Consider the following 17,554-nt stretch of genomic DNA (forward strand, 5'->3'; position numbering starts at 1 on the left):
CTGACAAAACTCATCTGCTGCAAACAACTGCTTTTTAATGGCCTGCTATTGAATTACCATTACAAATAAAACATTACATTATTAATGAACTTAAACGCTTGTTTAAACAGGCAAATTATTTAGTAATAGCTGCTCATAATAAAGACTGGGAATTCCACTATAATAACCAAAGCTACAGCCCTATATGAACTTTATATATACAAAACCAAGAATTTGGAGTAGTTTTTTAGCTGCAATAGCTTTTTAACTGTTGAGAAGAGTGACTGGATGGAGCTGGAACAGAACACCTCTTGCCTTTCCACTTCCAGGCTCTGCGATCACCATCCTCAGGGAAGGATCCACCTACAGGACCAATCCACAAACACTTCACCTTTAAAACACATAATTAAAATGTGCAAATGAAAAGCACCCCTCTATACAATACCTGGTTCCACTTCTCTTTATCCTTGTAGTAGACTGGAGTGACAGCTTCTCTTGGTGGTGACTTGGTGCACAGTCTGCATTACACAATATGAACACATAAGTAATTGCATATGTATCATTTGAATATTTAAACTTATTTTTAAGTGAGTGACTTTATGAGGTTGTTTCGACAGTCCTCCTGCAGGCTGCTGATCCTGTCTGGCCCCAGGTGCATAGTGCCACAGGGCCCTTCACACACCAGCCGATTTATAGCCATTCGCAAAGTATTTATCTGTAAAAGATAGAAAACTCAAGTACTCAGTAACACAGAGAGCCACTACATCATATGATTCTAGCAATTTTAGCCCTATGCCAACATCAATAGCACTAATGAATTAGAGTTTTATTTAAAATATGTATTATTTGAATCAATTACATAAAGCGTAATTTACAGAAGTAATGAATGAATTATTCTTCCATCTATTCATACATTCAGTCACGACTAACATGTTGGAAAAACGTATTGTCAATCACAGCACATCCGATTCTGGTGACAGCTGTTACCTCAATGATGTCCTCCACATCAAACTTGACGTCGAAGGCCACTTCGATGTCATGCTCTGCTAGGATGCCATCTTGTGTTTGGCTGTTCCAGCCTAAGCCACAGAGGGCACCAGTGTAGCAGGTCCTCTCTTCATTAGTGCTAAAATTAGGAGACAGCATTTATATGGGTTTTTGACTGTGCTGCCTTCATGTGGGAAGTCTGTGTCTTCTACTAACCGTAACTCCATAATGGGGGTGAAGAGCATGGTGATGAGCGAAGGCAGTCCGGGAATGTCTGGCATGATGGAATTATCCCGAAGGAGAATCCGTGTACCTGCAACACAAACACACATGCCCTTAAATCTGCAACAGCTGTTTGACAGCTGGAAGAAGAACTTCCAGAGTGAAAAGCAGAAAACACAGAGTCCTGGTTTATTACAGTCTTAAAAAAGAGGAGGGGGGAAGCCAGAGGTATGCATTTAATTGATAGTTTGTGTATTTGTCAAATTACATCATCATTTTATATTAATCTCAAAACATGAATTAGTGACACTTTAAATTTTATATTTGTACTGATATGTGGTACCTGAGGAGTTCACGGATATAGTCCCGGCCACCAGCAGCCTATCATGCTTGTAGTGGGGGTTTTCATTCAGGGCCAGAGAGCTGACACTGCTTCTCTCTACAGACACAGTCCTGAAAGAGCAAAACACTCATACGTGATGGGGCAGGCAATGTTGCCTTGCAAATTCAATCTGATCTTAGTATATATAATGCTTACTTGTAGTTGATCTTGTGGCTCAAACAATGGAAGTTTGTCTTGTAAGGGCTGTTTGGTCCATTCAGACGAACCTATAGTATTAGAGGGAAATCAGCCATCAGACGTGACGCACGTAATGCATCTTTTGGTTATTGTGATTCAGACATGTGTCACCCTGTCGTCATTGTTCTAGCAGACAGAATCAAGGGGGCTCTGCATGACCAGCACATGCATGGAGCCAGTAAAATGGCTCCATCTCCTGGTTAAAACAGAGTGCAGAGGTGGACAATGCCACTGTTCAACTGATACCAGAATATTAAACATCTAAGACACAGACAATCAAATACCAATTTTAAATACAAAAATTAAAAATTGGAAAAGAATTCACTAATACATATATATTTTTAATCTTTGTTACTGTCTTATCTTTGTTAATATGTACATTTATTTAACTGTGTATAAGTACTGAAAAAATGCCCACACATATGCCATGGACAAGTTGTAAATGGACAAGTTCCAGTGTATTTTACTTTTGCATCAGAACAGGGCTGGGGGCTCTGGGAAAAGTGGTTGAGCAACAGGTCAATGAGTTCCTTGTCCTCCTTATTACGTTCCTTCCAGGAGCTGCTGGGAGTACTGGGGACATATGTACCTGTTTCCAAGGCCTTGTACAATGACATCAGCGCCTCATGGTTTTGCTGCAAGGGCACACAAAGTTCAGACATCTTGACTGAAAGAAGCACATAGTATTCATACACATTTCTAAATCTGGGCTGATATGTTTTTTTCTTTCAAAATCAGGTTTTGTCCTAATACACACGGGCTTCTTCCAGTGGTTTACAGTCAGCTTGAGTCCCAAACTCAAAACATCCCAATCATACGATACGAACGATCAAGTTGTTATTTTAACTGAGACCAGAGCAATGCTGCTCACATCTACAGGGGAAAATTATGCAAACACAAAGGGCAGCTGTCATTGTATAAATAGTACCACTGTGTTAGCAAAGCTATGTCGTTAAAACAAACTATACCTACTTTGCCATATTCTGAAAAAACAACTAAGTAGTAAAAAGCTGAACAAATCAAACATTCAGACACTGTGCTGCAGATTTGGTTAGTGAACTTATTAAAAGGATGTGTATTAGATGAAGCACTAAGTAGGGCACATTATGTGTTATTCAGTTTATTCTTCTGCTTAGCAAAGATCTTGTGGGTCAACCTGAGCTCCCAACTGTTGTGTCACCTTGGAATCAAAGCTCTCTTCGGTCTTCACAGCATGACCCTCCTCCACCAAAATGTCTACCACACTGGTGTTTGTTGTCTCTGTGTTGATGAGCAGCTGCACACGCATGACACCATGTAGGATGGAATACAGCGACACAATGAGCGAATGACCCTTCACCAGCGTGATGAAGCGGTCGCGGGCTCGGCTGCTCCACTGGTTCCCGAGGATGATGGACTGAGCTGAAGGACACATTCCAATAACTTGGAACTCCTGAGCCTGAGACCACAAACAGTGTGTGGTAATGTTTTCTTCAGGGTTTGCATAGTGTGTATATTTGCTTTTCTGACAAAGAAAGCCTTTACCAATTTGCTACCTGAAATGGGTGAGACAGGAGGTCAGGAGGAAGCTCTCTGAGGCTGGTGCGGTCAACGACTGCAGTGTTGCCAAAGTCCACAAAGAACACCTGCAGAATGATGATAAATAAACTGATAGATTAAGAATGATTTCCCTAACCAATTATTTATTGGCTTCAGTTTTCAAAGTTACTAGGCAGAATACCTGGAGGGTTCTACACCTTTAGTATGTCAGTGTATTTTAATTGCTTTATTGAAACCTGGTGCCATAGCACATAAGATACTGTACCGAAATACCTCAAGCACATTCAGGAAGCAAATGTTTATCTCACTACTGATCGTACCACCACATAAACCCTATATATGTGAGGAAATGACAAGCTGTTTGTGAAAAGCAATACAAAAACAATGAGATTGAAGTTTCAATTCTTTTTTCAACAACATTAAAAGTGACACCTTTTCTGGCATAATGACATTATCAATAGAGAACTGTTGAGAAAAGATATGAAAAATCCTTCAAGAGAGAAGTAATGAGAAACTAAAGCATATACGTGAAAATCAAATGGGTTCACTGCATTCTGACTGTGGTGTATCACCTCCACTTTATTGTAACGCTGGTGCAGGATCTTTGCACGGTAGTACAGGCTCTGCTCACTGAGTTCAGTGTAGGGAGCAAGACACAGCAGGTTGGGATAGATTGCCCCACTTATAGAACTCAGCGTATGCATGTTAATTGCTGCAGTCAGATGACGCTGCTTCTCCAAGCTGGCTTCATCTGCCTGAAACCCCCAGAAATGACCCACCTCCACCACCTGCAGCAAGCACCAAAGTTGACAAAGATGCAGACATTCAGTTATAAAACCAAATAAACAGCTTTTAGTGCATGCAGCTCTGTCAAACCACATTAAGTATAGTACTGACCTCTGTGATGTTAATCACAAACAAACGATCAGGGGGTAACTCGTTTGGGTCAATAGCGCTGCTTAGCACTCCCACTGGGTAGACCGACTGGCTTTGAAGATTTACATTCACCCTGCACAACAGCAGCACACAGAACTGGACTTCAATGTTATGTGCACCTTCACTTTCACTGCACTGATTGTGAATAATGTGTCATCTTTATTCACTGTTGCTTGGATGGTGATTGTCAAAGTTTTTAATGAGCTACCAGAATCGTCAAAGTATCCTAAACCACCACCTAGTTACAACAATAGATCCAATTTACAAGCATTGTTCATAAGACTGCAGTGATATTTATTGGGACAGAAGCCCCATGTCTTGCTAACAAATAAAAGGGTTGATTATGCATTAAAAAATTATACCAACTAATAATTGCAATATAAAATTGACTTATTGAGGTCATCATGAGAGAGAGAATAGTCTGGGAGCTGCATTGTTGTCACCCAATCACCCAAGAGCAGTTGGAAGAACCCGGTCCTGCCTCTGTTTAAAACCTCAGCTTCCTGAGTCAACATGACTGCTGTGGAAAGTCATGCAGAGTGCTATGATGTCAGATTATATTAAGGCTCATGGCAGGCACGCTGACCAGGACAGCCTGTGGTGTGTGGGGGTTTCCACAAACAAAATCATGTTCTCTGCTCTTTGAAAACAGATGCCACAAAATATTTATTCTCGTATGAATTTTCAAGTGTAGGATTTCTTTTATTTTTAATCAACAGGGCAACAGATTTTACTCAATAAATATTTTTCATTATGTGTGAAAAGAGCCGTACCGAGCATATTTCATGTGAGTTATGTTTCTGTGCCCAGCACAGGCTTCTATTTGCTCAACAGGGTAGACTGACAGCTCCAAGGGACGGCCCTGCTGGCCCAGTAGGAAAGCAAGGGACACCTCAGGCAACACCCCCGAGTCTGTAGATGTTCTGTGGAACTCCACGTATGCTCTTAACACACAGAGACACATAAAGGGTGTGCAATTGCTCTGTATATTAAAAAATGTGTCGATGTGAACAAAAATGTCTGTAACTGTGCCTTCAGTACCTGGAATTGTTGAAGGAAATGGCTTTGACCTGTCCACATAGACGGAACAGGGACTGCAGCTGCTTGTAGTACAGAAAACTGTATGGAGGAAGGTTCCTAAGCTGGACACAAACACATGGGTTGATGTTACAAAGTTGGTACTGTACCTCCTATGTAGTATATCTAAAATATTACAGCCACACTAGCAGAACATATTCAGGGTTTTTAGACACCAGAAAAGAAACAATCCACTCAATTTCACATTTTAAACTTTTTTTTTTTCAAATCAGGAATTCAGACAGGAATCACTTCTTGGCTGCCAGTAATATGGGTCATACCATCACTGTTGTTTGGGGGTTGAAGCCACTCAGTTCTCTGGATGCCAGCTCTTCATCTATTTCATTCTGCACAAAGTAGTTTGGGTAGTAGGCACCAGCAATGACCACCTAGGACAGAGAGAAAAGTATAATCTAAAACAAACTAATATGTAGGTGTGAGGTACAAGTGAATAAAAACTCACTCCTACAACTGAATCTGACTTGTGCACTGTATGACTACACTGAGACCTGGGAGATCATTTACAGTTTCTACATCCCATGATGTCTAGCACTGACTAACCTGAAGAATGAATTTCTGCATGTGCATGCTGGTGTAGTCCAGGGGTTGAACATCGTCTGGCACATGCATGTTGAACTGGGACACACGCCTCTTCAGATCCTCATACAGCTCTGCAACCTGCATAATGAGTTACTGCTGAAAAGGTCTGTGCCACAGCATTTTACAAACAGCTTGAAGGCACATTACGTTTTTACACATTTGTCTGATGGATCAAGAAAACGGACCAGGACACGGCTGTGGATACTAACCCCCTCCAGTCTGTTACCGACAGTCTCTGTTTTTGTTCCAGCTTCTCTAACCTGTATTTTCAACATACTGTAAGTCTGTCAATGAACCCTGCTTGCCACCTAGTGAAGGTTACAACAGGCTACAATCAACTAACTAAATTATTTCATGAAACATAATTAACCTCGTGACAAAAGAAAAAAAAAAAAATCCATTTTGCCCATACAACTTGTTAGACTACATTTAGAGATGGGGAAAACCTTCTATGTCTCTCTAAATGAACACATGACCCAGCCGTTAGTGTACCTCCTTGATCCTCTTTATCTGAATGAAGTTCTCTTTTCCCCAGTCCATCTCATTCTAAGAAGAGAGAGCAGCAAGGTAAGAGTAGCTCTGTGCTGATTTATTATGCAGAGCAAAGGTTTCAGAGCATCAATCTGTCTGTTCTTCACACAGTACTATTTATTCATTAACAATGGCACAGATCAATAATGTTTTTGTTTTTCTTCAGTGAGCTTATGATGGTTGTTGTTCAGTTCACCTTTAGCTGCCTTAGTTGTCCCTTCTTCCTGGCTGAGTCCCATGCCTAATGGTCAGACAACAGAGACGGTTTTCAAAAACAGCCATTAGATAAATATGTAAATCTACATAAATGTACAACTTTCAGTTGACTTGGCAACAAACACATTACCTTGAATGCATTGATAAAAGCTATGGAATCACTTAGTGTGCCATGGGCGAAGGCCAACTTGCTCCTGGGATTACAAATAGTATTTAGGAAACAAAGAAAATAATACACAATGATGAAAGCATGTCAAAGTTTGCTTCATGAGACTTGTAGGCATCAACATGGAGATAAAAAATATCAAAGATACCAACAACCATCCAACAAACTGGATGTGACTCACCTGTGGCCAGCCAACTGCTGCATGGATGGTATGGCAAAAAAACTTTTCAGTGAGTGTGCGGCAGCTGAGGATATAAGAAACAAACTTACAAAAAACACACTACATGCACACAATTACATTTATTAACCAAACTGTCTCTACAACAACTGCATAAACACTGTATGTTCTGGAATATAAGTTGCACTAGAGTGTAAGTTAAAAAAAACAGCCTTGTTGAACAGAAAAAAAAAAAACAAAAAAACATAAGTCAATCCGGTGTATAAGCCACATTTCTAATTATAGTCTAAATTAGGAGTTGTAGTTTGGTGTTAACATACCGGTAAGTGTTTTTATTTTTTCTGTGGTACAGTTTTATGTTCAATTGAGTCAAGAGTGCCATCTAACATTGGTGACTACTTGACAACATTACTGCAAATATACACATATAAGTCACAGGACAAGCCTGGAGTTTAAAAAAAAAAAAAAAAAAGTGTGACAGTCTGGAAAATATAGTATGTAGTAACAGAAGCCCTTTGGGGTAGTAAACTGACCTATGATGAGGCACTGATCCAGACAGCCAAAGGCGTGACCCAGGACAATCATCTTCCCCAGGTAGAGGTCCACAGGCAAATGGGCCAACATCCGACCCAGGAACGTTAGCTCACCATCCTCATTCTGAGTCTTGTCGTTACTTTTCACAGACAATGCACCCATCTACAGAATAATGTAGTGGCTTTATTTATATCACTAATAGCCCTTACTAATTCATAATGCACCATCCTTTATACATTTCTATTGATGGATCATAAAAGGTATTTTTAATTGCCTATTGTTTGAGTATAAAGACATCTGCATCTATCTGCACTGTGAGCACATTAGGCTCATAGTGTACTTGAGAGACTATTGATGAACATGGTTAGTTATTATGACCTCGTTCTAAAATGCTTCTGTAAAGCACAGTGGTTGATGATTGCATATATTTTGAAATATACTGTTTTACTGAAATTTTATCAGCGATGAGGCCAAACACAACAGCATTCATTTATTCCTTGTTACCCTCTGCCTACATTACCCACACCTGACAGAGATGACAAACTGAGCACTGGCTTACACAAAGCTCCTGACAGAGAACTTGAGGTCTAATACTATGTGACATCTGCCGAGCCAAATACGTAACAGTCATTCCAACCACACATTTATGCATACTCGACTCAGCTCTAGTGGCTCCCTCAGTGGAGAATCATCAATCTGCTGCCTTTTTACTGACCTCTTTGAGTTGGAGGACTGTCTTCACTATGTCACTAAGTTTGGGGGGTGAAAGAGCAGAGGAGAGGAGGGAGCAGGGATCTCCCATGTCCAGAAGCTTTACTTTCAGCAGGATGGAACCCAACGGGGCAAGCTAAGTGGAGGGAGACCAGTGTGGTACAGGTTGATTGTCAGAAGTACACTCAAAACTGCAAAATGAAATAAAATTCCCTTACCAGCATCTCAGGGACCATGTAATCTGGGATTTCATTTTTCCAGAACGCTTTGGTGAGAAGACGGTAGCAGTACCCCTTAGACACTCGACCAGCCCTGCCTGACAGAAGACAGAAATAAGAGAGAGCTCAGCAGGAAACATAAACACTGTGCTGTTAAAAGTCCTGTGCTGTAGTTGTTGTACCTTTGCGTTGGTTGCAGTTAGTTTTGGATGCCCAAGTGAGACGCAAAGACTGATAATTAGTATCCAGGTCACAGACCAAGTGACGGGCCAAGCAGAAGTCAATTACTGATGACAAAAAAAAAAAAAAAAGAAAGAAAGAAAGAAAAAAGCACCAATACCAATTACAATTTTAAAAAGACTCATCGTCCTAGCATCAATGTAAAGATAAAACTAAGCTGAAGAAGAAAAAAAAAACACCATATTTGACATCTGGAACAGTCACCGAACTCTCTGCGATGTTAGTGGAAAGGATGACCTGTGAAGACGAAAAGATCATCAGTATAGCAGGTAACGACAACACGTAAGGCAGAATAAAACAAAATTTACCTTCCTATACCCAGGGACAGGGGCGAGAAATACATTATTCTGCTCCTCCAGAGTCACGGTGGAGTGGAGAGGATAAACCTGCAGTCTGAGCAACACATACAAATTCAGTGTAATAGTGAATATAAATGTTACAACATTACAACTAAACGGTAATGTAGGTTATACATTTTAAAGCTGTTGTATTACACAAAACTGACTTGTCTCAAAAAAGGAAGCCAACGAAAACCTCTTTATATCACATAAGCCTCACCTTTTGTGGGCCAGCTTGGCCAAAGCCTCCTGCATGTAGCTTATTTCGTGTATACCAGGAAGGAAAACCAGCACACTGCCTCTCTCTGACACAGTAATGCCACTTTCTGTCTCGGCATCACTGCTCAGACACAAACACATACATCAACAGACAATGAATCAAACTGGGGGCAACAATGTCTCTGGTCTAACAGTTAAGACGCTTCACCTGGAATCTTTGCACTCCATCTCGTCAAAGCTCTGAATGAGACTAATGGCAACACTGTACATCGCTACAGAGATCTGAGGATCATCTAGGTGAAGTGGCTCAACCTATGGGGGAAGCAATTAAACACTGTCAACACTGTGGCAACACAATGCAGAGAACAGCAACATCCACATATATTTTCAGTCTCATTACTCTGTATGAGAAATGGTTGCGGAGGTCGTCCAAGTAGAATTCCTCAACGGCATAGGGTGCCCCCTCTACTTCGAACACATAGGCTGGGTTAATTTTGCCCCGAATTTGGGTGCTGAAGTACTCGGCAAACTCTCTGCAGTTAATTGTGGCTGACATGAGAATAATCTGTTTAAAAAAACAAAAACAAAACACGCAGGTTCTATGTTTGAATGTCCAACTGATTTAGGCGGAAAATAGAGGAGCAGGTCTTCATTTAATCTAGCGATCACCTTGACATAACGAGAGTTTAAATGAAGGAGTTTTCTCAAGACCAGGAGGAGAAAGTCCATTTCCTCAGTGCGCTCATGAACCTTGGGAAAAGGCACAGCAGTTACAGTAAATTTGACAATTAGACAATAAAATTAAATGAAACAACTGAACTATAATTGTGTGGCAGTATAGAATACGGATTAAACCAAAGCAAGACAAAAATGGGAACCGCTTTCTTACTATTAACCAAAAATAAACAGTTGACCCAAAGAACACAACAATTTCGCAACAACTAACATGCACAATAAAATGATCGGCCGTGTGCACCTCATCTACAAAAATGTGGGAGTACTCTGTGAGGCACTTGGCTAACACCAGTTTTTGCAGCAACACTCCTGTGGTCATGTAGATGAGCCGGGTGTGCTCAGTAGCCATCTTCTCCAGCCCAACCTGAAACACAAAGACGCATTTGTAAAGCAGGACAAATATACATTTGCTTTTAGTTTGGGGACTGAAAATTATCTCATTCTACACTGCAACTGGAGGACTTAGTTTAATTTTTTACTACAACAAAACCATAGTTTGTTTTAGACAAAACTGAACTGTTTTAAATGCATAAATGCACCTGCAAGACAGAAAATAGTTTTTGTACTCTAAGAGATACTATTGGAGACTCCTATCACAATAAAAAAAATAAAAGTGAATTAAGACATTCCTTCCTGCCATTTAAAATATTTACACACAAATATTTTCCCCATCCAGTTCCTGTCAATAAGAAACTAATCTGCTTCTTCAGGAAGGTGAACAGGAGAGGCCAGTATGCTTCAGGTACAATAGTTTGAGGTCAACAAAGCAGAAACAGAACTTTTCCAGTGTCTTAAAAACAAATGTCTGCTGTATCGACTGTTTCTCATTGGTTTTGAAAAAATACCAGTGACCTTCAAAAAAAAATCCATTGTTACCCTGTGTCTGACCTCAGTGAAATACTTTTTGGTTCACTGACTCAACTCTGAGCAATTTTCCACTCACTGACTGCATCACTTTCATAAAAGAAAAAAAAATTAAAAAGAGGGAACAAGGAAGAGCTCCCTTCTTACAATAAACTGAGATTATTCAGACTAAGGACAAAAGTCAAAAAGCTATTCTGAGAAATGCAATTTAGAATATAATGCTCAGGTTATGCATCATACCTGAGCATTATGTCTTTTTCAAACACTGACTGTTTCTTATTGCTCCCACTGTCAGTGAAATCATCCTTAACGGCACCAAGCGGAGGAGACAACAGTTATTATTAGACACAGTATCAACGCTCTGCACAAACCAGCCAGACACCCTAGCAACAAAGCTCACATGAGATCTTGTCAATATACACATACAAATACTGCTTTTCATCATATGATACAATTGTATCTGCATTTTGCACCAACCTGGTATCCCACCAAACTACCCAGAGTACACTTCCGCTGTGTGGCAACCCATCGGGCAATACTGGTGGCCCCAATTTTGCGTGGTTGAGTGACCACAATATTGCATGCGGCATTTTTCTCATTGTAGTAGTCCAAGATGTACTGTGGCAGCTGTGTGGTCTTCCCACTGCCTGTGGCTCCTTGGACGATCACTACAGAGTTGTTTTCTATAAGGGAAATCAACTGGAAGCATGTACACACGCACACACAGAAGTTTGTTGTCATTCCTCATGGTGAATTCATATTCACTAACATCAATTTCTTGAATATTTATACTAACCAATGCTTGTTTATCCCTAAACCTTACTCTTACAGTAACACAAATTATCACACAGAGTCAATGATTTACATGTGTAGAATCAGCAACTTACAGTCATAAAACAGACATTTAAAAATAACTTCTGAAACTGCAGAGCAGATGGATGTGCTAAGCTGATTTGTAACCAGAAGACCAGATTTTTTAGCGTGCATTAAAAATGTGAGGCTTAAATGATAGCATGAGCTTGGAAAATATACTAGTATTAGTCAAGAGAAAATTGTAGCCTGGTGAATTTAAAATTAGATATCATCCTGCAGCATCGAGTAACATTATATTCATCTTGAGCAAACATTAAAAGCATTAGTATCTTAAGGACATACTGACAATTTCAGTAAAACTCCTAAGATGACCAAAAGAAAAAGACCTACAGGAGAATGAGAGTGCACTTAAAGACCATCATGGTGTGTCGCTGTGTGTATGTTGTATAGGAAAACTACATTTTACCTCCTGTCTGTTTTTGGCTATGGGCAAGCTGGGGTATTCATAGTTGGCGGGTGGAGAAGCAGTTTCTGCAAGGCATAAGAAACAGTGTTTATAACAGTGAATGACAAATACCTATATATTTAAAATGCGAGTATGATGTAATATAAGGAAAAGCTAGCAGATACTTGAACACTCCCTCCCTGCAGGTTCTGGTTTTTGGAACTGTCCTCCATCAGATTTTGCATTTTTCAGGCTGGCCTCACCAGGAACCTCTGATGGACTTGAAAAGAAAATGCAACCATATAAGCCGTACCTTTCAATGTGAATATGCTAGAATTTGTCATCTATTTGGCCAGAAATTACTGTTTTTCTAATCAATATTAAAAACATCAATTACAAAGTTGAGTGCTAACAAAATGTGAACTTCAAATGCAACCTCATAGTGGGTGAAAATACCAGCAGCTTTGCCCACTTTACCAGTGAATGCCATTTCCAACTTTGCTCCATGTCTGTGCCCACATTCGTTTTTCCCCTCTGGTCTTGACCAGGGTCAACACCCAAGCCAGGAGAGCATTCCCGGTTTTCCCTGCCACTCACTCACTCTTAGTGAGGGGCGGATTTTATCGCAACATCAGGCAGAAACTCTGGCTGTACTAAGAGGAGCTCAAACACATCACACCCACGGCCTGTGCACGCACATGCACTCTCACCCTCTCCCTTTCTCTGCAATGCACACACTTTGTGCAAGCTACAAAGCAGCTGACCTCACAACAAAGCTGCATACAGCACAGAGGAGAGCGGGGTGAAAGGAGAGGAGAGGCGACAGCTCTTAGTCAGTTTGCAGTGTGTGACTAACTCTCCTGGAAAAAAGTCTGCATGAGAGGAGCAGTGGTAGGAATGACAAAGAGAAATACAATAACCACACAAAGAGGAAAAACGCTACCAACAACCAAGATATCGGAGGATTGCTGCTGACAAACAGGTAGTGGGCTCTTCAGTCGACTGTGAAAGTATGAAAGTTGAAATGGACTGATCCCATGGAGACAAGAAGCTGGAGGCTTTACTCATCCTTGCCCAATTTCTGAACTACTGAATATCTCACAAAAGCAGTGCTGTATTTCACCTGTAAGTACAGATCTTTCCTTTTCATTCTGATGTTTGTGTTACTCATTTCATCCTGTACATGCTAGAAAATATATTAAAGCACTTAAACTAGAGTCAAATCAGATATCAGAAAATATCTGCTCTGCACCGCTATATGTAAAGTCAAACAGCATGTGTTCAGTGAGGTTGACCCCTGACCTCACAGGCTATGTAAACTATTTGAATCCCAGGTAGGTGTTATAAAAAAAAAATCTAAATTACAAATGCCTAGGACATATTCCTTCAATGAGCTTGTCTGCATAATAATTGATAAAATGAGAAACAATATCCTCATAATTCTCATTGTGATTTTTCAAGCTGAGAATGTGACCCTGTTTTGGTTGTGACCTAATTTTAGTACATACAGAAAAATATTTCTTTTTTTCCTAATTAGTCATTCATTTCTCTTTTTTATCATCTTTGTGCAGCTAACCACATAGTACTAATGCCATCTTGTCATATGTAGGTTTAAGAGAGGGAGAAAAATTAGCACTTGGTTTGAAGCAACAGATATTCCAACATATTCAAATCCTTAATTGCTGGAGGCAACTCACAGCTTCATGTTGCACAATAAAGAATTCTGCAGTTCTTCAGGTCTGTCTGCTGTGAACGCCATGCCCCTGTTCAGCTGGATGAAGTGGTCGCATGAGACAAAAGTACAGGCTCAGAGTGAAGCACAGTCTCTGCAAACTTCAGAGGTTGTACCCAGCCGCATGTTGATCAGAGAGCTCCTGTGGCATATGGAGGAACGTGAACGGCTTGTGAGGGAACTGGAGTGGGAGCACAGGCAGGCCAACAGTGCTCTTGGTCTCCACTGGTTTCAGTACCCCAGGCTACGGACCCTCATCCCAACATCTGAGCTTCACCAGCTGGAGATTCTGTGTGCCCAGATTCCACATATCCACACTGCCGCTATCCTCTCCAGGTCGATCCTCACATTAATATGCTATCAACAGTAGATGGCTGCTAGTGCATCAACACAAGACCTGACAGCAGGCAAAGCAGACAAGACCCAAAGGGAAAGGGAGGCAGGGCAAGCTATCAACAAAGCCATTATGTGTTACTGTCACAGAGTCAGGCAATGTAGCTTGTGAACATGTGAAGGTGAAAGATGCCCTGTAAGACTGAGTGCATCCAGACTGCCAGGGTTTACACTCATCCTATGTCAGCCATTATGATATTAAAAAGGCTGACTTGTTCTGCATGATTAAGCACTGTGACCTACTTACTTATTGTTCCTAAAAATCACTACTAGGTCACTAGTGCATGCTTACATAACAACTGTACAAAAGAATAACCAATTTAGTAAGATATTGTTAGAATGTTTGTACCATTTCTATTACCATTTCTGCTGTCCCAGATATGTCATTCCTGAAACTGTGCAAGACTCAACAGTGGGAAGAGCATACAGGTCTTATATTTTATGTTGGGTGAAATACATAAATAATAAATTGCAGACTGAAATTGTGCTGACAATATGTTGATGCCTATACTCACAACTTCAACAGGCGTTTAATTATCTATATTTATGCATCCTTCCACAGGTTTCGGGAAGTGCTTGCCACTAACAATATAAGGCCCTGGGAGCTGGCCTCTGTCTTTAAGCAGGTCTTGAGGGACTTCCTGAGCCAGAAGCAATATGCTGAAGAGGAAAACCTCTCAATACAGTCAGCACAGTTATGTCCAATGGAGACTTGGACCAGCCGCTACAAAATGAAGCAGGGCTTTGTCACACCGATTGTTCCAAACTGTGGAGACCACCCAAGAGAGGAGATCCCTACAATCTCTGGATATGTGGACCGGGCCATGCGGCACTCCAGTTCAGTCCCAGTCAATAGGGACTGGGACCTTCCATATTATTATCCTGTTCCTCTGAGGTCCAAAGAGTCATACAGTACCACTCTGTGATGGGACACACTGTTTAAGACCTCTATGATCTTGTGTTCAACACAAGGAAAACAATTCCTCGGCATGAAGACCAGATGCAAGATTTGCATTAGTTTTAGATATTTAGCTTTAAATTAAAATGTGACAACATTAGGCTAGGTGGAAAACGTTTTGAAATATTCATTACAAGAACTAGTTCTTCCTGCCTGCTCCTCATAACGTCATACACTTGAGTGGTTTTCTGTAGTTCTGATTACAAGCCTCAAGTTTTCTGAAATTGAGAATGGATTTGAAAAAGTTATTGTCAGGTTGTCGAACTGAGATTATCAAGGCACATGATGTGAAAACAAGCACAAACTGGACTGATGTCAATTTTGGCTTGTAGATCTTTAATGTAAACCAACATCTACACGTGATTATTAGATGACCTTTGAACATTTAAACCACAGACTGACACTCCTTCCTCATTTTGGTTAATCTCAAATGTTGAGAATTTGATAAAATTATGGAGAATTTAGCAATAAATACTTAAATTTAACTAAAACTTTAATAAAAATAGTCATTTTTCTAGTATCTTTTTCTGTTACTTGCCATTGAAGGGCTCAACCTCCACACTGTTTTTTTTTTTTTATTGTCCAATCAAGAACAATAAGCCACGGCTGCTCTTTTGTTCAATTTTTTGTTAAAGTGTGAACGTCTTGGTCTTGACTACATAGCGGAATTGTATAATTTTGTGGGACTTAATATTAAATTGGTCACTGTTTTCAGACCTGACACTACGGTGGCCGACAAGGGCAAACGCGCTGCAAAAGAGAAACGCTGCAAAAGAGAAACGCGCTGCAAAAGAGAGAACACAACAGAAGTGCGCCAGGCCGATAGGGGGACCCCGAACTGAGGGGTGCTATGAACAAAGAACTTCTCTTACGGGGAGGAGATTCAGCCGTAGCCACGCTAACTCCCCTCACCAAATAGCTCTCTCTCACCCTCCCTCTCTTCCCTCCACACACACTTCTTCTCTCCTCCATGACCCATCTCCCTCTAGCTCACCCTACCGACTCCCCAAAGAACACCCTGAACAAGACAACAACCTATAGTCATTACAGTACCTTCAGACCCCCCCCCCCACGTCTCCCAACGTTGTATGACACTTTTGATCAAGTAAAAAAATGTAACAGAACATTGTTAGCACATATTAGCACATGAGAACAATCATCAGAGGACGCTCATTCTGTTGCAATTCAACACTATAACCTGCGTCATTACGCAGCCTCCAAAATGAGACGTGACTTATATCACTACATGTGTCTCTCTCGCCTCTGTAAAAGTTCTTTGTTCATAGCACCCCTCAGTTCGGGGTCCCCCTATCGGCCTGGCGCACTTCCGTTGTGTTCTCTCTTTTGCAGCGCGTTTGCCTTTGTCGGCCACCGTACGACACCCTTTATAGTATAGCGTTATTTCTTTATATTTTAGCAAGATGGAAAAATAAAGAGCACAGTGTTTGTTGAAAATGGAAACAATAACAGCTGAACACAGGATATTTAAAACTGTTTTTCTTTCATGTACATTCTGGCTATTTCTAAAATCTTGGCTACATAAACAAAACCATTTATCCTGTTTTAATTCGGTAGAATAAACTACCCTCATGGAGAGACCAGGATGAGACAGATAATCTATGCAGCTGGAAAAATATTAAAATGCAAGAATTAAAAAAAAAATGTCTGAAACGTTAACGTTAGCAGCTTTAGCATTAAGGCTAATATGGCGCCATTTGATTTTTTTACTAGTTAAATGTTAACTAAAACATCCTCAAACACGGTTAATGTTACACCTTAAAAAGGTTTAATAACTCGGACTTTGTTCCTACGATAGAAGTAAGAACCTTAGACGAATATTTTTTTTGGTAAGCTAATTCCCGGCTCAGGCCACATGTTTAGCATGACGCCAGGTCTAAGCTAAGCGTGAACTTCGCTGGTTTATCTCACCTGCTCTCGGTCGACGATGCTCCACTGAGCTTTCTTTCAGCCACTTCTGTCAGTTTCACGTTTGCAAACGTGGTCCCCGAGGTGAACCAGTCCGATATCTGTTCGGCAGTAAACACTTTCTTCATGGCGCAGGTGTTTACCTTAAGTGCTTTCTGCAACGCTATCTCCTTAGATTAGTGAACCGCCCCACGCCCCCTACAGGTTGGACTAAAAACTGCAAATAAAGTGAAAGCCCTTAAAAGCCGCAGCCTTTAGTCCTGCTGCATGTAAAAAACATACATACTGTGGAAGAGCGAGCTGTTTATGCCAGCTCACCGTCTTACTTAAATATAGCAGGACATGGATCAGTGAAAACCTAGATTTACAAGCTTTGGTCACATTTCTCAAGGTTTGTGAGATATATTAAGGAAAACA

General features: G+C 40.7%; 2 protein-coding genes across 3 annotated transcripts; one reads left to right on the forward strand and one right to left on the reverse strand.

The window, feature by feature from the left end:
- Positions 1 to 243: 243 nt before the first annotated feature.
- On the reverse strand, positions 244 to 17,265 carry tdrd9 (tudor domain containing 9). The gene is given in 35 exon segments (XM_026305144.1): positions 244 to 342; positions 425 to 497; positions 576 to 694; positions 967 to 1,105; positions 1,183 to 1,279; positions 1,532 to 1,641; positions 1,727 to 1,797; positions 2,236 to 2,403; positions 2,949 to 3,206; positions 3,304 to 3,393; positions 3,880 to 4,095; positions 4,205 to 4,316; positions 5,017 to 5,187; positions 5,285 to 5,385; positions 5,602 to 5,709; positions 5,882 to 5,998; positions 6,413 to 6,466; positions 6,648 to 6,692; positions 6,798 to 6,861; positions 7,015 to 7,078; positions 7,545 to 7,707; positions 8,261 to 8,392; positions 8,475 to 8,572; positions 8,657 to 8,761; positions 8,894 to 8,951; positions 9,023 to 9,107; positions 9,273 to 9,392; positions 9,480 to 9,583; positions 9,672 to 9,836; positions 9,941 to 10,021; positions 10,248 to 10,370; positions 11,348 to 11,569; positions 12,150 to 12,214; positions 12,320 to 12,408; positions 17,141 to 17,265. Coding segments are annotated over 35 exon segments (4,011 nt in total).
- Positions 13,235 to 15,179, forward strand: rd3l (RD3 like). 2 transcript variants are annotated; one of them, XR_003295593.1, is made up of 2 exons: positions 13,235 to 13,253; positions 14,816 to 14,946. XR_003295593.1 is itself a non-coding variant. In XM_026305157.1 (2 exons), the coding sequence occupies exons 1-2, from the start codon at positions 13,886 to 13,888 to the stop codon at positions 15,177 to 15,179; spliced, it is 675 nt and encodes a 224-aa protein (XP_026160942.1). The 2 variants fall into 2 exon arrangements, 1 of the variants encoding a protein (XP_026160942.1); XM_026305157.1 differs by lacking the exon at positions 13,235 to 13,253 and adding an exon at positions 13,886 to 14,196 and having other exon boundaries at positions 14,816 to 15,179.
- Positions 17,266 to 17,554: the final 289 nt, after the last annotated feature.

The sequence above is a fragment of the Mastacembelus armatus genome, chromosome 22 (genome assembly GCF_900324485.2).
Source record: "Mastacembelus armatus chromosome 22, fMasArm1.2, whole genome shotgun sequence".
Lineage (NCBI taxonomy): Eukaryota > Metazoa > Chordata > Actinopteri > Synbranchiformes > Mastacembelidae > Mastacembelus > Mastacembelus armatus.

Coding starts and splice junctions, on each gene's coding strand:
- rd3l (XM_026305157.1), top strand. CDS start 13,886: ATGCCCCTGTTCAGCTGGATGAAGTGGTCGCATGAGACAAAAGTACAG. Junction 14,197..14,815: donor ACTGCCGCTATCCTCTCCAG/GTCGATCCTCAC, acceptor ATCCTTCCACAG/GTTTCGGGAAGTGCTTGCCA.